Below are 23,297 nucleotides of genomic sequence, written 5' to 3'. Positions count from 1 at the left end.
TTTTAGGGTTACTGTGATGGAAGAAATCAATTCTTATGACAAGAGATGTAATTAAATTTTCATTGTATGGTGTGGGGGAGGGAACCCTGCAAATAACACCATTGACTACATTTTTCTTGCCCAGAATTTTCATTCTAAGTACAGTCAAACGTCTAGTTCAGACGAGCATGAAATATTGGTGCAAATGGTAGAGTCAAATGCCTTGGTTAGCAGTTGATCATATAGGTTGCTGTGGTGGGTAACCAAAAGAACAGGTCAAAAAAACAGCGAAGTAAATCACTTAACTGACTGGGGTTGTCTCACGAGAGTTGTCTCACTTTCTATCTGCTGCGCTGCGAATGATGAAACAGCCTAAATATTTTAGCATTATTTTAGGTAACCAAATAAACATGGAATGTGTCCTGCCAAGTGTTCAAGCCGCCGTTCCGTTACCCATTAGAACCAGCAAAAAAACAACATCATAGCAGCTGGTCACCTTTCCTAAGGTGATCCGTGTGCCTGTAACTGCTCAGGTGCTCCTTATCCATCTCTTAGGGCGAGATACAGAGGGTTTAAAGGGGGAAGCGGGGGCCGACCGGCTGCAGAAAGACCACCACCTGGCAGCTTAGGAGGCGGGGCAGGAAACCGAGCTTCTGTGCCCCCCCCCACCCCGCGCCGCCCTCCAGCAGAGACGACCCCGGCGCGCTGAGCCCGGGGACGGGACCGGACAGGAGGTCGGAGGAGACGCGCCCCGCGGCGCGGAGGCGATCTGTGGTGAGCTCTCCACGCGGGCTACTCAGGGCCGCACGCCGCGTCGCAGGACCTGCCGGCCGGAGGACCAAGGACCCGCCGAGGAGGCAGGTAGGGCGCCCTCCGTGCCGCCCGGCCCCCGGGCGCCGGCAGCGAACGCCGCCGCGGGACTCCCTCAGTCCCGCTTTACCCTCGGGAGGGAAACGCTCGCGGAATCTCAGCGAGAGGCAGGGAAGGAGAAGCGCTGGGTCAGGCCGGTACCCTCCCGCCGCCGACTAACCGTAAACCGCGTCCGCGCTTCTGGCAAACTGAAGAGCGGCGGCGTCGGAGACATTTTTTCGGTTGCGCGTACCCGCCACTGCGCCGCGGCGCGGAGCGATGATGTCACGCGGGAGCAGCGAGACGGCGGGCTCCGGCGGCTAGAGCGGCCTGTGGCTGGGCGAGGTGGGGGGGGGGCGGTGGGTGGGAAGGGGAGGGTGGGAGGGGATCGGATGGCGCGCGGGAGCCGAGGTGGTGATGGAGTGCGGGCGGGCGGCGGCCGGCGTCATCGTTCTGGGGTGACTCACCTCGGGAGTGGAGAGGATCCGAGTGCCTTCGCTGTGCAGCTTTGTCAGCGCTGTGCTTCCGGGCGGAAGGAGACCGGTGGTTTTCCCGGTTGAAGTTTTGGGCGCGGCTGGACGGCGTCTGCCGCCCGGGTTGTTAGGGGTCCCCCGGAGTGGACGGCCCGGGGCTGTGTGGCTCGTGGGCCTGCAGCTCGCGGAGTTCAGCTTCCCATCCACTCGTCGTGGGAAGGAGGGAGGTAGTGTGGATTGTAGCTACCCGAAGTAGGTGTGTGTGTGTGTGTGTGTGTGTGTGTGTGTGTGTGTGTGTGTGTGTCCTGGGGCTTGAACTCAGGGCCGCTGAGTTCAGCTTCCCATCCACTCGTCGTGGGAAGGAGGGAGGTAGTGTGGATTGTAGCTACCCGAAGTAGGGGTGTGTGTGTGTGTGTGTGTGTGTGTGTGTGTGTGTGTGTGTCCTGGGGCTTGAACTCAGGGCCGCTAGTGTGGATTGTAGCTAACCGAAGTAGAGGAGTGTGTGTGTGTGTGTGTGTGTGTGTGTGTCCTGGGGCTTGAACTCAGGGCCGCTAGTGTGGATTGTAGCTAACCGAAGTAGAGGAGTGTGTGTGTGTGTGTGTGTGTGTGTGTCCTGGGGCTTGAACTCAGGGCCGCTAGTGTGGATTGTAGCTAACCGAAGTAGGGGAGTGTGTGTGTGAGTGAGTGTGTCCTGGGGCTTGAACTCAGGGCCTGATTGTGTGTGTGTGTGTCCTGGGGCTTGAACTCAGGGCCGATAGTGTGGATTGTAGCTAACCGAAGTAGGGGAGTGTGTGTGTGTGTGTGTGTGTGTGTGTGTGTGTGTGTGTGTGTGTCTGTGTCTGTGTCCTGGGGCTTGAACTCAGGGCCTGAAAAATCCTCAAGATTTTTCTGCTTGGGCTGGCTTCGAACCTTAATCCTCAAATCTCCACCGCCCCCTGGCTCTTTGGTATAGCTAAGAATACAGAGAACTAAGGAAAAAAGGTAACTGTGCACTTACTCCTAGAGAGGATTTGTGAATAATGGTGACTACTGAAAGAGTAGTGCTGTTTTTGTTGTTGTTGTTTTGTTTTTTAGAATCAGAATTGTTGGGGTTTGATTGCAAATTAAATTTACAAAATGACAAAAAGAGAATGACTTAATTCAGTGATACACTTTGCTCATCTGGTAATTAATTTTATTAAAATCAATCATGTGTTCATTGATGATTATTACCATCTGAAACACAACTAAGATCTCTGAGGTAAACACAGTTATATTTTTAACAAAAGTTCAAGCAAGAGATTAAATTTATTAGCCCAGTATCTTAGAAAGTTTTGTTTCTTTATTCAGCAAACATTTGCAGGGCATGGGGTATAGTATTGTTTGAGTAACTGAGTAAGCGGATGGTCAAACAGTATAGTTTAATTCCTGTTCTTGGAGAGCTTTTAGTTGGATTTCAAAGGAACATAACTACGGGATAAAATTTCTATTATGATTAGTTTAAACAATCGCTATAGTAATAAGTCAAAGGAAGAACAGCTGGTTACTATCTGAGGTGGTCAAGCAGTCTTAATGGAGGAGTTAGAATATGAGCGGGACTTTGAAGGATTTCAGTAGGTACCTATAGAGGTTGAAAGTGTCAGTAGGAAAGATATTCCAAATGAAGAGGACTTCCTGAACAAAGGTGCGGAAGGCAGTGAATAACAACCTTTTACTTTGACTTATAAGGTTCTGAAAAATGGAGCTGAAAAGTCAATGTTTGAGGCTACCCAATGTCATGGATTTAAAAATGCCTTTCACATTTTGAGCACTGTTGGCTCATGCTGGTCATCCTAACTATTCAAGAGGCTGCAACCTGGGGATTGCAGTTTGAAGCCAGACTGGGCAGGAAAGTCTGTGAGATTCTTATCTCCAATTATGTACACACACACATACACACTGGAAGCAGAGCTGTGGCTCAAAAGATGTGCTAGGCTTGAGCAAGAAGGCTTAGGAACAGGACCCAGTCCCTGAATTCAAGCTCCAGGACTGGCCCAGAAAAAGAAAAAAAAAAATGGCTTTCACTGTTCCTACCAAGTCATAGATGGCAATATGTAAGTACAAAAGCATCATTTGGGAATACTAGGGGTTAGTGATTAAGAGTTTCAATTAAGGATCATTAAAAAGTTCTAGAAGCGGACAGCAGTGATGGTTCCACAACTGTGAATTTATTTACTCCCACTAAATTGGATACTTAAAATGGCTAATGCTAGATTTTATGTGTATTGTGTGTGCCACAATAAAAAGTTTAAAAGCTTTTTAAAAGCAGTCTGGGCCAGGGATGTAGCTTCATGGTAGAGTGCTCACCTAGCATGCATGAAGCCCTGTGTTTGATTCCTCAGTACGACATAAACAGAAAAAGCCAGAAGCTCAAGTGGTAGAGTGCTAGCCTTGTATAAAAGAAGCTCAGGGACAGTGCCCAGGCCCTGAGTTCAGGCCTCAGGCCTGGCAACCGCCACCCCCCCCCCCAAAAAAAAAGAACCTGGCTAGCTAAACAAGGGGCACATATCACGAACATAAGTATGATCTTGAGCCATAAGACTAGATTATATTCAAAAAAGCAAGCAATGCATTTTTTTTTTTTTGTCGGTCGTGGGGCTTGAACTCTGGGCCTGGGCGTTGTCCCTCAGCTCTTCAACTCAAGGCGAGCGCTCTACCACTTGAGCTAAGGCGCCACTTCCAAGCAATGCATTTTTAAAAGGCCATCAAAAGTCACTGTGGGTGATTGTCCAAAAGGAAATGTGCTCTTTATCTGACTTACTTAACTGTAACCCCTCTGTATATCACTTTACAGTAAGAATACATTTTTCCTTTTAAATTCTGTACAGTAGATGCCACAAGCATATAATCCTAGCTACTGGGAGGATCATAGTTTGACCCTCCCTCCCCCCGAGATGTACTGAGTACATCTTCTCTGGTGTACTCTTTAACATTTTATTTTGTGCTTCTAAGATAAATGAACAAGAAGTCAACTTGGTCTGCTTTTCTAGATTTTAGCCTGATGATTGCCTAGGCCAAAGGAGGCGTTCTGCTCTTTGAACCATGTTAGGATGCAGATTTGGCTAGGTCCTAGGCCTAGCCTTTTATCCTTTTTATTAAGTGGTTCAAAATAGTTATATTTAGGGAAAACTTATTTATCAGCCATGCTGAGCAAAAGAAGTAAAACCTCTGCATTGGAAAAAGAATGGGACTGAGAAGACTGAAAATAGAAGCAGGATGGCACTTCGTACATACTTTGGGTCTGAAACTTCTATGGAAAAAAAGGAGTTCACATAAAAACTGGATATGCTGTAATTTTATAGGATGGCAACAATTTTCAATCATTTTATATTGATACTATACTGTTCATTCAGTACAAATTTAGTGCTTACTATTTGCTAGGCACAGGTATGGTATTATTGGATTATATGTACACTATTATCAAGTTATATTTTAGATTCTGTGTTTCTATGTTTAATAGTTTTTCTTTCCCAAAAATCATGTTGCAGTTTGATTGTCAGTGTTGCTGTGTTGGGAAGTGAGGCTGTGTTTGGGCCATGGTCAGCTGGCCCTCATGAACGGACTTATGCCTATCTATCTTGAGTTACATTTTGCTCTCAAAGAATTGGATTAGTTACTGAGTTCCAGTCCTTATAAGGTAGGTCCACCCCTACTGTCCAATTTTTCAAGCATCTGCTTTCCCTTTTGCTTTTGTACCATGTTAGGACATGGCATACAGTGGCTGATCTTAGATTTCCCAGCCTCCTAGAACCATGAGCCAAAATATACCTCTTCATCAATCATCTAGTCTTGATTCTGTTGTTAACAATAGAGAACAGACTAAGAAACATACAAATCATTTTCTGGTGTGCATTGTAAAATCCTTTGGGTGTGCTTGGTTGGCCCACATAAGTGAATGTAACAGTGGTAACTTCTAGCCCTGGTATGACCAGCTTCTCTGTAAGGTTAGACAGGGATGTTTTTTGTACTATTGCTTGGACCGATCCCTTTCCTTGACCTGTTTCTTTCCCTTACCATTTTCTCTTGAGAATACTACCTTAATAAGTCACTTGCTCATGGAATCCTTACCTTAGGGTTTCCTTCTGGGCATCCTAATTAGGTTAGTTTGGGTCTGCACAGAGGCAGATATAGTACAGGATTAGTTGTAGGAGAGATTAATTGTGGAGTGAACAAGAACAAGGATGGTGAGCTTGCAGGCAGCAGTGCACGTCTGACACCACTGGGAGAAGTGAAGGAAGGAGGATTAGGGGATTAGGGGAGGATTAGGGAATGTGGTTCAGGACCTAGAAAGACACTTTGTTGATTTGAGTGTTTTCATGGCCACCTCTCTTCCCCCCCACCCCTCCAGTCTGCATCTGAGATGTAGTACCCTTCTCATCTCATAGATTCATTTTCCATAGTTTTAGTTACTCATGGTCAGCTGTAGTCTGGAAGTATTATATTGAAGTTTTCAGAAACAAGTTTTAAATTGTTCAGCTTTCTGAGTAGTATGACGAAATCTTCTGCTTCCTGCTCTGTCCTCCTGGGACATGCATCATCCTTTTCTAGTATGCTCATTTATGCTGGACACCTGCTAGCCATTTAGTAGCCTATGAACAGGAAAATGCATAGTGCATAGTGTTTGGTCCAGTCTGTGGTTTTGGCATCCACTGGGGGATTTGGAACATGAATAAGTGGAGAATATTATAAGAAGTCCATTTTCGGAAAATATTTTCACCATTGATTTATTCTCATACACACACGCGCGCGCACACACACACACACACACATACATATGTACATATGGCACCATGAACAAAACAGTAGTAGTTTTACCACTACTTATGAGTGGTAAAAATAAAAACACAAAGATGTAAAAGACTGTCACTATGTGATCAATGCTATGGAAGAAATACTAACTTCTGTTGCGTATTATGTGCTTGAATTCTAAATGCTTTTCTTTTAACCTTCCTACGTTTCCCACTATTATCATAGACACTACTATAAGCCCCACTATAATTGTAGGTAGCTACTATTCTTTTTTCTTTCTTTTCTCCTTCCTTCCTTCCTTCCTTCCTTCCTTCCTTCCTTCCTTCCTTCCTTCCTTCCTTCCTTCTTTCTTTCTCTATCCCCCTTTCTTTCTTTCTCTCTCCCCCTTTTTCTTTCTTTCTTTCTTTCTTTCTTTCTCTTTCTTTCTTTCTTTCTTTCTTTCTTTCTTTCTTTCTTTCTTTCTTTCTTTCTTTCTTTCTTTCTTTCTTTCTTTCTTTCTTTCTTTCTTTCTTTCTTTCTTTCTTTCTTTCTTTCTTTCTTAGTTGTGGGGCTTGAACTCTGGGCCTGAGTGCTGTCACTGAGTAATTCAGCTCAAGGTGAGCACTCTGCCACTTGAGCCACAATGCCACTTCCAGTTTTCTGGTCGTTAAGTGGAGATAAGAGTCTCATGGACTTTCCTGCTCAGGCTGGCTTTGAACTTGATCCTCAGATCTCAGCCTCCTGAGTAGCTAGTATTACAGGTGTGAGCCACTAGCGTCTAGAAGCTACTATTATTTCTCACTTTACAGGTGAAGAAACTTGAATTTTAAAGAAAGCTCCAGAAGTCATCAGGAAAGGAGAGACAAATAATCCTAGCTACACAGTACATTGAGAACTGAGGTTCAAAACTAGCCCAAGTAGAAAAGTCTGTGAGATCCCATCTCCAATTAACTAACAAAATAACAGACTGCAAGCATGGTTCAAGTTGCAGAGCTCTAGAGCAAGTTAACTGAGCAAGTAGGAGTTCAAATCCTAGCACTTATCAATGAAATAGTAAAGCAAATGGTGGGATAAGTATTGTTGCTCCTGCCTATAATTCTAGCTTATTGGGAGGCTGAGCTCAGGAGACTGCAATTTGAGGCCAATTCGGACGAACAGTCCATGAGACTCCATCTCAGTCAGCTTTTGTTTTTGTTTTTTTTGTGGGTCATGGGGTTTGAACTCAGGGCCTGGGCGCTGTCCCTCAGCAATTCAGCTCAAGGCTAGCGCTCTACCACTTGAATCACTGTGCTACTTCCAGTTTTCTGAGTGGTTTATTGGAGAGAAGAGTCTCACAGACTTTCCTGCCTGGGCTGGCTTTGAACCATGATTCCCAGATCTCAACCTCCTGAGTGGCTAGGATTACAGGCGTGAGCCACCAGCACCCAGAGTCAATCCGTTTTTTTTTTTTTTTTTTTTTACAGGAAGGTATAGTATCATGTGCCTGTCGTCTTAGCTATGTAGAAAGTATACATTGCATCTAAGCCTACCAGGGAAAAAGTAAGATCCTATTCAACAATGTAACAAGCAAAAAGGAGGTTAAAAAAGAACAGTCTAGGATAATCCTACCAGACAAGCAGAAAAGATCAAAAGCTATGTACATATGACCATATAAGATGATGCTAAGTGAAATGAACCCCAAGATATGCACACAAGAGGTGTTTTCTTTGTTGCTGTTATTTTTCATGTACTATGTAATTTTTTTGTTTCTTTGTATGTTCATCCCCCTATGGTATTACCACACCCCCCCCCCCCCTCACTGTATTTGATTCTGGTGCCCTGCATCTTGTATATACATTTTTCTAATTTGGGGAGGGGAAAAGAAATAACAAAATGCTGAAACAAGTACACAGGTTGATCCATTGTAACAATGAGATGTACAAGACACTATGTTGAAAATGAACTTTACAATTTGGGAGGGGAGACTGGAGGAAGGAGATGGAGAGGGAAGGGATAGGGGAAAAGCAAAGGAGGGGTTAACAATGCTTGATAGGAAATGTACTCATTACCTTACTCAGGTAACTGTAATCCCTCTGTACATATCTTTGCAATAAAAAAGTTTTAAAACCGGGCTGGGAAGGTAGCTCAGCGGTAGAGTGCATGCCTTGCAAGCATGAGGCCCTGCGTTCAATTCCTCAGCACCACATAAACAGAAAAAGCCAGAAGTGGTGCCGTGGCTCCAGTGGTAGAGCGCTAGCCTTGAGCTGAAGAGCTGAGGGACAGCGCCCAGACCCAGAGTTCAGGCCCCATGACCGGCAAAAAAAAAAAAAATTTTAAAACAAAAAAAAGAACATGCACAATGGAATAATAAAAATAAATGCAATGTGAAATCTTAGATTGAATTCTAGAACAGAAAAAGACAAGGAAAAATGGTGACATACAAATAAAGTTCACATATTTAATATTTGTTAATATTGATTTTGTTGGTTGTTGTCTTGATAAATGTAGATTAAAATATTAACATCGGGGCTGCGAAGGTGGCTCAGTGGTAGAGTGCTTGCCTTGCGTGCATGAGGCCCTGGGTTTGATTCCTCAGCACCACCTAAGCAGAAAAAGCCAGAAGTGGCACTGTGGCTCAAGTGGTAGAATGCTAGCCTTGAGCTGAAGAGCTGAAGGACAGTGCTCAGGCCCAGAGTTCAGGCTCCACGACCAGCAAATAAATAAATAATATTAACATCAGTGGAAATTACTCAGGAGTCTGAGATCTAAGGATTGCAGTTCAGAGCTAGCCTGGGCAGGAATGTCTATAAGACTCTTAAATTAACTAGCAGAAAGCCACGTGTGGAGCTGTGCTCAAGTGGCAAAATGCTAACCTTGAGCAAAAAGCTCAAGGATGGTGTCCAAACTCTTATACTGTTCTTTTTTTAAAATACATTTCAAAAGCAATGTTTGGGCTGGGAAGGTAGCTCAGTGGTAGAATGCTTGCCTTGCATACATGAGGCCCTGGGTTCCATTCCTCAGCACCACAAAAGCAGAAAAAGCCGAAAGTGGTGGTGTAACTCAAGTGGTAGAGCACTAGCCTTGAGCTGAAGAGCTGAGGGATAGCACCTAGGCCCAGAGTTCAGGCCCCACGACCAACAAAAACAATGTTTAAGATATAACTACATAAAAATATTTTAGCAAACACTACTTGCTGGAAATAACAACATTACTATATCAGCATACATCATTTTATTCTGATGTACTTTATTCCACTTCACAGATATGGTGCTTTTTTTTTTTTTTTTTTGCAAATGGAAGATCTGTTCCAGCCCTATCTTGAGCAAGTCTGTTTCTAGCATCATGCTCTCTTTTCATGTCTCAATTACATTTTGTTAATTCAGTAATACAAACACTATTTTTATATCGAATCTGGTGACCTAAGATCAATGATAACTGGTTTTCCTTTGTAACCATTTGAGGGTGCCATGAATTATTTGATAGTCGATCAGTAAAAGTTGTGTTGTCGGGGCTGGGACGGTGGCTCAGTGGTAGAGCCGCTCGCCTTACATGCATGAGGCCCTGGGTTCAATTCCCCAGCACCGCATAAGCAAAAAGAAAAAAAGCCGGAAGTGGTGCTGTGGCTCAAGTGGTAGAGCGCTAGCCTTGAGCTGAAGAGCTGAGGGACAGCACCCAGGCCAAGAGTTCAGGCCCCATGACCGGACCCAAAATCAAACAAACAAAAAAACTTTGTGTGTGCCTCAGTCCTCCTTGTTCTCTGCAACACGGCAATATTGAAACCAGGCCAAGTAATAACCAGATCTCTAAGTGTATAAGTGAATGAAAGAGTAGCCTCTCACTATAAATCAGAGCTAGTAGTGATGAAGTTGAGGGAAAGCATGTTGAAAGTGGAGACAGGCCTAATGCAGGCCTTGTCCTCCAGTTAGCCATCTTGTGACTGGAAAGGAAAAGTTCTTGAAGGAAATGTTAAGAATGCTATTCCAGAGAATGCAGGAATGATTAGAAAGTGAATCAGCTTTATTGGTGATCTGGAGAAAGTTGATCTGGAAAGAAGATCAGAGGAGCCACAATACTCTTTAAGTCAGAGTCTAAAGCAGGGTCTGGTCCTAACTCTTCAATTCTATGAAAGCTGAGAGATGATAAGAATCAAAGCTAGTTCATGAGGTGTGTGGAAAAACATCCCCATCACATGGAAACTGCAAGGTGAGGCCAGAAAGTGTCATTGTCAAAGCTGCAGCAAGCTTCTAGAAGATGCAGCTAAGGTAATTGAAAGGATGGCTACACTAAGCAAAAGATTTTAAGTGTAGCTAAAACAGCCTAATATTGGCATAATGCTGTCTATGGTTTTTAGAGCCAGGGAAGCCAAGCCAAGTACTGGTGTCAAAGGATAAGGTGGCTCTCAAGTCAGGGCTAATGTAGCTAGTGACAAAGTTGAATCCAATGTCCATTTACCATTCCCCAAATTCAAGGGCCCTTAGGAATTATGCTAGACCTACTATGCCTCCATCTCTAAATGGGAGAACAAACCTTGGATGACAGCACATCTGTTTACAACATGGTTTACTGAAAAGGAAAATAGTTTTGCTGTTGGATGGAACCTAGGGCCTCATATATACTTAGTATTTATATCCTACCACTGAATTATTCCCTCAGCCCCAGGTTACTGAATATCTTAAGCCTATTGTTGAAACTCAGAAGATTCTTTTCAAAATATCACTGCTCATCAACAATGCACCTGATTATCCAAGAGGTATGGTGGAGATGTACAACGAGATTAATGTTGTTTTCATGCCTGCTCACATAGTCACTCTTCAACCTATAGGACAAGGAGCATTTTCAACTTCTATATCTTAGTCAAAACTCTATAGACAATAGCCAACATAGAATCCTCTGAGAGATCTGGGCAAAGTAAGTTGAAAACTTTTGATTGGTTTCAGGGAGGAGGTAAAGAAAGTGACATTAGCAAGAATTTGAAAGAAGTGGATTCCAGACTTTGTGGTTTACTTAAAGACATTCAAGACATTGGTGGAGGGGCTGCAGATGTAGTAGATACCATGAGAACTGGAATTAGAAATGCAGCCTGATGGTGTGGCCGAATTGCTGCAGTTTTACTTTAATGGTGAGGAGTTGGTTAGAAGGATGAACAGACAGTGACCAGGGCCTAGTAGGGGATAGTAGTAGGGGACTGCATGGAGGATGTACCAGAGACTTCCAAGAGAGTAATCCAAGCTTCAAATGGTGTATGAAGAAGGGTTGTAAAACCAGCTCATCCTGGGTTCCTCAAGCCTAGGATGTTTGAGTCATCATGGTCATCTCATCAGTATGGCTGTTGGTCACAGTGGTGGTTAATATTTTCAAGGGGACAGGTTGTAACTCAGCAGTAGAGTGTATGTTCAGCATAATGTGCATGCGCACATCACCCTCCCTCTCTCCACTCTCCCATACACTGAGACTCTGGCTCTGAGATGGCATTTACTCTAGTGAAGATGCTGTGAACATTGTCAAAGTAGCAACAAAGAGTTTAGATCACTAAACCCTTTGGAGCTTGACCTGGGTAATGTTCCTGAGCTCCTTTGCTCAAGGCTAGCACTCTACCACTTTGAGCCATAGCTGTATTTCTAGTCTCTATTTCTATTTCTGGTTAATTGGAGATGATTCTCATGGACTTTCCTTGACTGGCTTCAAGACCTGACCTTCGGATCTCAGCCTCTTAAGTAGCTAGGCTTATAGACATGAGCCACTGGGGCCTGGCCCAGACTCTGAATTGTGAAACAAATTTACCGTGAGAAAAGTGCCATCCAGCAGCATTGTGTGCTGATTGACAGCAAACTACAGTGTTGTCTTAAGGAATTGCCATCATAACCCTAACCAGCTACCACCCTACTACTGATCAGTCAGCACCTGTGCATGCTGAAGCAAGAGTCTCTACCAACAAAAAAAGCCATGACTCACTAAAGGTTCAGATGGTCATTAACAATTGTTGGCCAATAAAATACTTTTAAGTACATTTTTTTAGACACAATACTTTTCAAACTTAAGATTCCAGTGGTGTGTGAAACTTTTTAAAAAATTTTTACTTTTTGCTCTTTTTGATTGTTGAGAGGAAATCCAGGCTAACCTGAACTTGCTGTGTAGCTCAAGCTTGCCTTGAACTCATACTTCCCCTGACTTAGCCTCCTGAGTGTTGGGATTACAGTTATGTAACGTTTAAAGCCACCATGCCTGGCTTTAAACATACACTGGAAAACAAAATATTGATATGATCCACTGTCTTGCTATAGTAGCCTTCTTGGGGTACCCTGGATCTGAACCTACAATGTCTCCAAGATATGCCTGTGTCACTGTTGGAAAGACAGAATACTCAAGAAGTTTACTGTTAATTAAATATAAATGATGATCCTATCAAGGAAACATTATAATCCTAAACATGCATGTATTTAAAACCCAAATACATGAAGGATAAAATGGAAGAATCCAAAAGATAAATAGAATAATAGGATAAATAGATATCATGGTAGATTTTAATGCATTTCTCTGGCCAATTGATAGAACAGACTTGAGTAAAGCCTAAAAATAATTGAACATGACCTTCTAATTTGACATAATATTTATAAAATGTTACACTCTACAATGCACAATGATTTTTAAGTGCAAATGGATGATTTACTAAAATAGACCATATGTTCCCAAAACTTCTGAAAGATTCCTTGACAATAAAGTAATTTAGAATATATTCCTTGATAATAAATTAATTTAGAAATTGGTGATGAAAACTCAGTTACTTTTAAATTATGTGACAAAGTTCTGTGTAACTATAGGTCAAAGAAGAATATGGGGAATTTAGAAAATATTTCATGTTGATGATAAAACACAATTTAATGTTTGTGGGTATAGCCAAAGCATTGCTTAGGAGAAAAATCTATTTACTATGTTTTATTATATAGTACTTCATATGCCTTATATGTTAGAAAAAGAAGATTAGAATTAGTTACATAGATTTCCATCTCAAGAACTGAGCAAAAGAACAAATTGATTGCTGCACACTAATTGGTACAATAGAAATAATTTTTTGTGTGCTAGTTCTGGGGCTTGAACTCAGGGCCTGGGCACTGTTCATGAGGTTTTTTGCTCAAGGCTAGCTCTACTTGCAGTTAATTGGAGATAAGAGTCTCATAGACTCTCCTGCCTGGGGTGACCTCGAACCATGATCTTCAGATCTGTCTCCCAAGTAGCTAAGATTACAGGTGTGAGCTACCAACACCTGGCTTAGGAATACTTTTTAAAATATTTTTTTCCTTTGCCAGGACCAGGAGCTTGAATTCAGGACCTTGTGCTTTCACTTAACTTTCATAAAAAAATGAGGCTGGAGCCTCACATGATCTATGTCTTTAGTCCTAAAATAATCTTGCCAGGAACAAATTAAGCCCTGAGAAATAAAACACACTTCAATAAAAATTCAGAACTGGGTGCCAGTGGTTCATACCTGTAATCCTAGCTATTCAGGAGGCTGAGATTTAAGTCCTAGTATATCATATATCAACACACACACACTCCAATAAACTTTTAATGAACTGACAATATAGTAAGGGCAGATGAGCAAACCAAAGACTAGACTACAGTGTCCAAAAATTGATGCAGATAATAAATGGGCTTTTTGGTTTTTGACAAAGATGCTAGAAGAGTCCAATATAGAAGTGAAAATCTCTTTAATGAGTAATACTAAAGGAGCTAAATATTTATATGGAAAGAAAATGAACCTTGACCCCTACCTTTCATCATGCACAAAAGTTACTTTGAAATAGATTATATGTCTTTATATGGAAACTAAAACTATAGGGCTTTAGGAGAGAAAATAGGATGTCTTTATAAATATCTCTTATACAAAAGTTTCTCACACATAATATAAAAAGACACCTTTTCTTTTCTTTTGTGGAGCTGCTGGAGATTTGATCCAGGCCTTCATTCATGTTAGACAAGCAGTCCACTGCTGACTGCATCCTCACATCCAAAATTAGTAAATTGGGCATCACCAAAACTAAAATTTGTCCTACCTGGTATAAACTTATAACCATATGACTAAGATTCCACCATAATGGCTTAGGTATAAATTAATGTGAATAGAGTCCCCAAATAGACGCTATACAGAAACTTCTATGTGTTATTGTATCACATAAGATACCACAATTGGCAGTCAAATGAGAAGTGGAAAATTGACAAATCATTCTAGGACAATTAAATATCCATGAGTAAAAAACCAAAATATCCTTGCGTCATGAAAAAAAAATCCAAATAACTAAATAATATGAAATTTACCATTAAGTTGTTTGAAGATATTTCAATTACTTTGGAGTTGGGAGGCATTTTGTAAAATAAAAATCAGAAAACAACCACAAAGAAAAAGATCTATACTTTGGGTTATATCAAAATTAGCTTATCAAAAGACATCATGGTGAAAGTGAAAAATAGGACCTAGCATGATAGAGAATATTTGCTATTGTGCTAGTGGTTAGTATCTTAAAATACATTAAGGGGCTGGGAAGGTGGCTCAGTGGTAGAGTGCTTTCCTCGCATGCATGAGGCCCTGGGTTTGATTCCTCAGCACCATATAAGCAGAAAAAGCTAGAAGTGGCGCTGTGGCTCAAGTGATAGAGCACTAGCCTTGAGCTGAAGAGCTGAGAGACAGCGCCCAGGCCCAGAGTTCAGCCTTCATGACCGCAAAAAAAAAAAGATATAAGAAAATGACAACCTAATTAAAAATGGCAGGAGGTTGTTGAAGAAGAAGCAAGAAAAGCTGCTTTGTGTCATAAGTAATTGGGGAAATGCATGTAACAATATTGATATTATTTTCTGATGCGTGAAACAATACTGATACTGTTTTCATATGTGTGAAACAATATTAATACTGTTTTGGTACAGGTTCTAAAGCTTGATAAGTGTTTGTGAGAATACAGGATCTGTATACTCAGCTGGTGGAAATGAAATTTGGTACAGTAAGAAGAATTTGGTATCCTATAATTTGGAGAAGAATTTGGTGACTCTTAACTTAAGCAAGGAGAGAGGCTCAGGGCCAACACAGTCCCTTCAAGGAACAGGTGAACAGCTTTAGCTCCCTACTGTGGTCCTAAGTTCTACCCACATTCTAGTTTAACATCCCAGTGACACCTTGTTACTTTTTTTAAGTAGCTTTGTGAATCCCTTATCTTGTGGCTTTTGGTTCTAATTCTAAAGAAAGTCTATACAGAAGTCAACCAGAGACTTCATTAGTATAGAATTGCTCTTGTTACAAATGAGTCTTGTAAGGTATATCTCCCTGTCTATCCCGCTCCTAGAAAACTGACAATTATGTACATCTTATTAGCATAATCACTAAGCAATGACCTTAAAACCTTTGAAATCCTCAGTTTGGTGCACTTGATCACTCAATCTAGCTACTTGCTCTTGTTCTTCATCATTGATGAACTGATGAGTAAGTTTTGAAACATGCAGTTGGTGAGTGAGTCAAGCAGTGAAAAATAAAAGACTTGGATATATTTGTCTCAGTGAAAACGAATCTGTTTGACTGATTGCAGTGATTGTGTTAACATAGTTACACAAATTAGCTTAAAGTTCCTGGTAGTGACACTTTATTTGAAGTAACTAGATTGTACCACAAGAGGACAGCATTTACATGGAAATACCTTCTCCAAAGAAGTAAAGTAGAAAAAATTGACACAACAATAACAAAAAAAAGCCCAGAAAAAGAAAAACAAAACGCATCTTTGCAACCCTTTTTGTTTTTAGATATATTCCTGCCCTAGGCAGATTCTGGTACTCCCTTTCTGGTCCTGCCTCAATGAAAATTTTAAGTAAATTGTACAGAAAATAGTAGCCATGGTACTGTGATAAAAGACTTCATTTTTCAGCATTCTATTCTGCACCTCAAGAAGACTCATTTTGGATGCTGTGTTGTTCGTTTGTTTTTGAAAAGTTCTGACTGTTTATTTATGCCAGTTCTGGGGCTTGAACTCAGAGCCTGGGCGCTGTCACTGAGATTTTTGCTTCACCACTTGAACCACACCTTCACTTTTAGCTTTTTGGTGGGTAATTGGAACTAAGAATCTTACAGACTTTTCTGTCCAGTCTAGTTTTTTGTCAGTTATGGGGCCTGAACGCTGGACCTGGGCGTTGTTCCTCAGCTCTTCAGCTCAAGGCGAGTGCTCTACCACTTGAGCCACAGTGCCACTTCTGGTTTTTCTGTTTATGTGGCGTTGAGGAATCGAACCCAGGGCCTCATGCATGTGAGGCAAGCACTCTACCACTGAGCCACCTTTCCAGTCCCCCAAGTCTAGTTTTGAACCGTGATCCTCCTATCTCAGTTTTGAACTGTGATCCTCCTATCTCAGCCTCCTGAGTAGCTAGGAGTACAGGTGTGAGTGCTGAGCATCAGTTTAACTTAAGGAAATAAGTGATACAAAACCACATTAGGGAACTACTGTGTGTGTGTGTGTGTGTGTGCGCCCGCGCATGTGCGTGTGTGTACGCATGAGCGCACACATATGGTGGTACTGGGACTTGAACTCAGGGCCTTGCTCTTCTAAGCTTTTTTACTTGAGCATAGTGCTTTACCACTTGAGCCACAGCTCCCCTTTCTACAGCAGAGAACTAAGTCATGATTATTTCATGAGGTTCTGTAACTGTCGCTGTCAGCCCTTCCAAGACATCCCTGCCCTTTGGTTCTACTCTGACATTGCAGAACACTAGCTCTTGACCCAGCTCCAGCTTCCACACGCTTTCACCAAAAGTAAAAAATAGTTTCCTATTTTGAAGTTAGCACCAGGCCTATGTTAAATTCTCTCGGCTTTGATGGAAACTAATTATTCAATGGCGTCTAAGATAACATTTTGATTCAAACATCTTCCCCATAGTTGAATGTCTTCTGCAATGAAAAATTAAGTTCTTTTTTTTTTTTTTAATTTAATTTTATTTTATTTGAGAACATACTGTACAGAGGGGTTACAAGTACATGGGCAGGATAATGCGTACATTTCTTACCAAGCTTTGCAGCCTCCTCCTTTGTTTACCCTTCACCTCCCTTCCCAGCCTCCCCCCTCCCCCCCACCCAATCAAACCCCCCCTCCCTGACATTGTAAAGCTGGTTTTGACATGACATTTTGTACTTCTCATTGTTGCAACAGGTCCACCTGAATCCTTAAACGACTTGTTTGTCCCCATCTCCTCCACATGTTATACTGACATCAAATATAGTGAAAGCGGGGGTTACACTGTGGGGGAGGGACATACAAAGCAACCAAGAAATAATCTTATAAATGCGTTAGAAACACATGCATGAAAGAAACAAAAACATTAAAATACATATTTGAGGGTTCGTTTTCCTAACATCACATTATCTGACTTTTTCCGCTTGACTCATACCTATACTAGATATTGCAAATAAGGGAAACCATGGGACCTATGTTTCTTGGGGCCTGGCTTACTTCACTTAATATAATTTTTCCCAAGCCTTTCCATTTCCTAACAAATGGGGCAATGTCATTCTTTCTGATGGAGGCATAGAATTCCATTGTGTATATATACCACATTTTCTTGATCCAATCATCTACTAAGGGGCATCTGGGTTGGTTCCATATCTTAGCTATGGTAAATAATGCTGCAATAAACATAGTTGTGCTGGTAGCTTTAGTGTGGTCTTTTTTGTAAACATTAGGGTAAATGCCCAAAAGTGGGATTGCTGGGTCATAGGGGAGCTCTATGTGAAGTCTTTTGAGAAACCTCCATACTGCTTTCCAAAGTGGTTGAACAAGTTTACATTCCCACCAACAATGAAGTAAGGTTCCTTTCTGTCCACATCCCCTCCAGCATCTGTTGTTGTTAGAGTTCTTGATTTTTGCCGTTCTAACTGGAGTGAGGTGATATCTCAATGTTGTTTTGATTTGCATTTCTTTTATGGCTAGGGATGTTGAACATTTCTTCATGTGTCTATTGGCCATCCTTCTTTCTTCTTCAGAGAAGCTTCTCTTTAAGTCTTTCGCCCACTTACTTATTGGGCAGTTGTTTCTTTGAGGATTTGTTGTTGGGTGGTTTAATTTTTTGAGTTCCAAGTATATTTTAGATATGAGACCCTTGTCCGTTGTATGGCTAGTAAAGATCTTCTCCCAATCCGTGGGCTTTCTATTGATCTTGCTAGCTATGTCATTTGCCCTGCAGAAGCTCTGCAACCTTATGCAATCCCATTTGTCCAACCTTTCTTTGATTTGTTGTGTTTCTGGGTCTCTATTCAGAAAATTTCGGCCTGAGCCAAGGAGACCCAGGGTTTCTCCTATTCCATCCTGTAATGTTTTCAGAGTGTCTGCTTTGAGTTCAAGGTCTTTGATCCATTTGGAGTTGATTCTGGTGCAGGGTGATATATAAGGATCTAGCTTTAGTTTTCTACATGTAGTTAACCAGTTTTGCCAGCACCATTTACTGAAGAGGCTGTCTGTCTTCCATTCTATTATTTTAGCTCCCTTATCGAAGATTAGATGGCTATAGGTCTGTAGGTTCATTTCTGGGTTTTCAATTCTATTCCATTGGTCCTGAGGTCTGTTCTTATGCCAATATCAAGCTGTTTTGATTACTATGGCTTTATAGTAGAGTTTGAAATTTGGTATTGATATTCCTCCAGCAGTGTTCTTTCCATTCAGGAGCGTTTTTGCTATTCGGGGTCTTTTATTGTTCCATATGAATTTTTGGATTGCCTCTTCTATTTCCTTGAAGAATGAGGGTGGAATTTTGATAGGTATTGCGTTGAATTTGTAGATAGCCTTGGGAAGTATTGCCATTTTCACGATGTTAATCTTTCCAATCCAGGAGCATGGGAGGTTTTGCCATTTTTTAAGTTCTGTGTTGATTTCCTTTTTCAAGATTTTAAAGTTTTCATCATAGAGGTCCTTCACTTCTTTAGTTAAGTTAATTCCTAGGTATTTTATAAATTAAGTTCTTAAAGCACTTAATGACTCCAAATAGCTTTCAAGAGTTACTAACTGACTTTTGGATCAGGGTGAGCAAGGAGAAAGGGAACAGTGGGGACCCCGCCTCTCCCTCAGTACTGAAATGCATTGTGTCTATGTATGAAAATGGCATAAGGCAACTCACTGAAAGCTGTTGAAAATAGAGTAGGAAGAAAGATGGAGCAACAGAGGGTGTTAATCAAATCAGTGTTCATATATGCATATGTGAAATACCACAGTGAGACACTTTTGTGCAATTAATATACACCTGAGAAGTTTTGCCTTTTGTAATTGTATTTTTATTATGTTTAATTGGTTGTACAAAGGGGTTACCATTCAACAACTCAATTTGTAAATACAATGCATCTTGATCTATGTGACCCTTCTATCATTCTCCCCTTCCCACACAGGCCCTCCCCATTTTCTTAATTTCAGAGCATATGCATTGAATATTATGACTGCATCTGAAAATTTTTTCTTACAGTGTACATGGGGAAGTGGGCCAGATGATCCAGGAGGAACCATTGTTCTGTGCAATTCAGAAATCCATTTTTAGCTTGAGCCTCAGTAAGGAAGTGGTTCTTCCATCCCAAGAGATCAAAATAAGCCCATTTCCTTTGACCCAGGCATAAAGTCACTGGCAGAAAAAAAGTGTTAAGTCTGTAAATGAATTTTTAAGATAGCATTCATGTTAAGGAATATAGCAGGACCTGGTGCCAGTAGCTCTCGCCTGTAATCCTAGCTACTCAGGAGGCTGAGATCTGAGGATCATGGTTTGAAGCCAGCAGAAAAGTCCCCGTGAGACCCTTATCTCCAATTAACCACTCACAAACTGGAAGTGGTGCTGTGGCTGATGTGGTAGAGTGCTAACCTTGAGCACAAAGAGGCTCAGGGACAGTGTTCAGACCCTGAGTTCAAGACCCACAACCCACCAAATAATTAAATAAATAAGACTATGTCAAGACCAAGGGAACAGAAAATGTCATCATGTGGTTTGACAAACCAAATAGGAATTGTTCTTAAAGGATAGAAATGATCTTTAGGCTTTTGAAAACCAAAGGCCAACAGGGTCTTGAAGTAAGGGGTAACAATCCCTGCCCAAATTACTATAGGAAATCCTGAATTTTGCCAGAATGGGCAACACCAGGTAAACAACTCCTTCCTTTTTTTTCTTTATCATTTCAGCCTTTCCTGCCTGAGCCTGCCTCAGCCTCCTGAGTAGCTAGGATTACAGGGGTGAGCCACAAGTGCCCAATTTAATAATTCTTAAAGTAGCTCCCTCCTATTAAAAAAGGAAATTGTGCCTGGTATGGAGTCTCAAATTTATAATCCTAGCTACTCAGTAGGTCTGAAGATTGTGGTTTGAAACCAGCCCAGGCAGAAAAGTCCTGGAGACTTATTTCCAGTTAACTAGCAAAAAAGTGGGACTAGAGATATGGCTCCAGTGGTGTAGAACAAGTTCTGAGTTAAAACACACACACACATACACACACACACACACACACACACACACACACACACACCACCACCACCACCACCACCACCACCACCACCACCACCCACCACCCACCACCCACCACCCACCACCCACCACCCACCACCACCCACCACCACCCACCACCACCTCCCATCCACCGTAAAAGCCCTGGCATAAGTAAAAAAAAAAAAAGATCTTGAGAGCCCCAACTAAAAAAAAAAAAGATCTTGAGACCCCCATCTTGACTAAAGGCTAGGTATGGTAGTGAGCAACTGCCACCCTCTTATTTGCAACAGGAAAACAAATAAATGGATCACAGTCCAGGCTGGACCAGATACAAAGCAAGAACCTATCTTGAAAATCAACTAGAAAAAGGTTGGCAGAGTGGCTCAGGTGATAAGAGTACCTACCTTACAATTATGAAGTTCTGGGGTCAAACCCCAGTATTTTAAAGAGAGAAAAGAATCTTGATGAAAGAGTATCTCCTGTATTTAATTTCCTTCTCAAAAAGACCACTCGCCTTTCACTTAGATTTCTAGCCTGAATATTACTTTTCTATTTATATCTTCTTCCTCCTTTTTTTTTTCCTAGTTGTTTTGACTTTTAAAAATTTCCAGGCTCAAGTATAGTTCTGTTTTACTGAGAAGAGTTCTTTAAAGATTCAGCCTCATTAGTTTCCTATTTTGAATATTTTTATAATTCATTTATTGAAAATATTTACTGAGGATGCAGAGATGGTCAGACAAAAGTGTATTGCTTCATTCCAGCCCAGCCCCTGTCATGTGTTTGTATCAGTTCTGATTTATTTATTTAATGCTGTTACTGGGGTTTGAACTCAGGACCTGTGCTGTCCCTTAGCTTTTTTATGAGCCGAAAACTGGCACTTTACCACTTAAGCCACACATTCACTTCTGGCTATTTGGTAGTTAATTGGAGATAAGAATCATAGACTTTCTTGTCCAGGCTAGCTTCATACTGGATCCTCAGATTTCGGCTTCCTGAGTAGCTAATATTACAGATGTGAGTCACCAGTGTGTAGTAAGTCCCTCCCCACCTCACCTTTTTTTTTTTTTGTCAGCCATGAGGCTTGAACTCTGGGCCTGGGCGCCGTCCCTCAGCTCTTCAATTCAAGACATGTGCGCTACCACTTCCACAGAGCCAGTTCTGGTGATTAATTGGACATGAGTCTCGCAGACTTTTCTGCCCCGGCTGGCTTTGAACTGCCATCCTCAGATCTCAGCCACCTGAGTAGATAGGATTATAGGCATAAGCCACTGGTGCCAGGCTGTCCCCTTTTTATATAAGAAAAATTAATCCAAAAAAGTGACCATAAAAATCCTGTATTTGACTTTTTATTACATTTGTAAACTCTCTCCTGTGAGTGATCATTCTAGTAATATGTATTAAGGGAGCCTTATTTCAGTATGATTTTCTTATTTCCTTTACGGCTAAAAACAAGCATATCAAGTTCTACAACTGTAACCCAATCCTTGACTTGAAACATTGTAGATACAGACATTTCATTCTTTGAAGTGACTGTGTCTCAGTCTTTTGGCATTGATTTTAGGATATGACTTTCAGAATTTCCAGGTTATCTTGGATTTTCTAGCCATGAACCTCAGTGGATGCTTTCCTTCTACCACATGGACTTCTTTGAGTTTTCATCTAGATATAGGAATAGTTTTCAAAGTGTTTATTTACTACTGCTAGCAGTTAATTCTAATGTATTAAAAAAAACTGACAAAGAAAGAGACAGACCAACATGGTGATAAATGGAAAAGCTGAGATTTGAAAAACGTCAAGTCCAGGGTTCTCCAAATTATAATGCAATATAAACATTTTTAAAGGAAAACATCTCCATAAACCCTTTGTGTTGTGTGAAATTTTGTTAAGTGAACAAATATAAAGCTAGATGTAAACATTCTATGTTTATGGCATTCATATTGCCACAGAATGAGATGTAAATATACAAATTAAATAGAAACAAAACTTCAAAGAATTCAAGGTATAATTAATAATGAGCAATTGATACTATTTTGTGGAAATAATAATAGAGGCTTACATATAATTGTATATTGACTGAGAGTTTAGATTCTTTTCAGTTTTACTTTATTTTGTCATTCCTAGGGCTTGAACTCTGGGCCTGAGCTCTTGTGCTCAAGGCTAGTGCTCTACCACTTGAGCTGCAGCTCCACTTCCAGCCCTGTATGGGGGTGGGGTGAGGTGGGGGGGGTGTGGGTGTGGGGATGGGGATGGTTAATTGGAGAGATATGAATCTCACAGACTTTGCAGCCTTAGTTGGCTTCAAACTGTGATCCTGAGATCTTAGCATTACAGGTGTGAGCCAGTTTTACATTTTTATCTGCTATATACCAATTCTGTTTCCAAATTATGATTTTTTCAAACTATTGTGTAGAAAGCTAAGATTTTTCATAGAATATTGTGATATAATTGAGTCCATTCGGTCCATGTGTAGGTCATGTTTTTGTTACTGTGACAAATACCTTAGAGAAATCAATTTGAGCAAAGAATTACTTTGGATTATGGTTTTAGACCTTTCAGTCCAAGGTAACTGGCTCCATTGCTTAAGTTTGCGATGTGGAGAATGTCATGGCAGAGAACATAGTAGGTAAAGCTACTTGTTTCTTGACTGCCGAGTTGAAAGGAAGGAAGGAGGGGAGGGAGGGAAGAAGACCAGGGTGGAGGAGGAGGTGGAGATGCGGGGGTATATGGATATACTTTTTTTTTTATGGATATACTCTTTAAATGAACCAAGTGACTTCCTCCAGTTAATCCCTACCTCCTAAT

General features: G+C 41.3%; 1 protein-coding gene across 1 annotated transcript in view; it reads right to left on the bottom strand.

Moving 5' to 3' along the window:
- Thoc1 (THO complex 1) overlaps nt 1-1,158 on the bottom strand; it is a 40,331-nt gene extending 39,173 nt beyond the window's left edge. The window contains exon 1 of the mRNA XM_042675354.1: nt 1,010-1,158. Within this exon, the coding sequence (XP_042531288.1) occupies nt 1,010-1,063 (54 nt within the window). The 5' untranslated portion in view covers nt 1,064-1,158. The remainder of the gene's footprint in view (nt 1-1,009) is intronic.
- Nucleotides 1,159-23,297: the final 22,139 nt, after the last annotated feature.

Source organism: Dipodomys spectabilis, unplaced genomic scaffold (genome assembly GCF_019054845.1).
Source record: "Dipodomys spectabilis isolate Male_0828 unplaced genomic scaffold, ASM1905484v1 ptg000024l, whole genome shotgun sequence".
NCBI classification, from domain to species: Eukaryota; Metazoa; Chordata; class Mammalia; order Rodentia; family Heteromyidae; genus Dipodomys; species Dipodomys spectabilis.
This window is presented reverse-complemented; position numbering and strand designations above follow the sequence as displayed.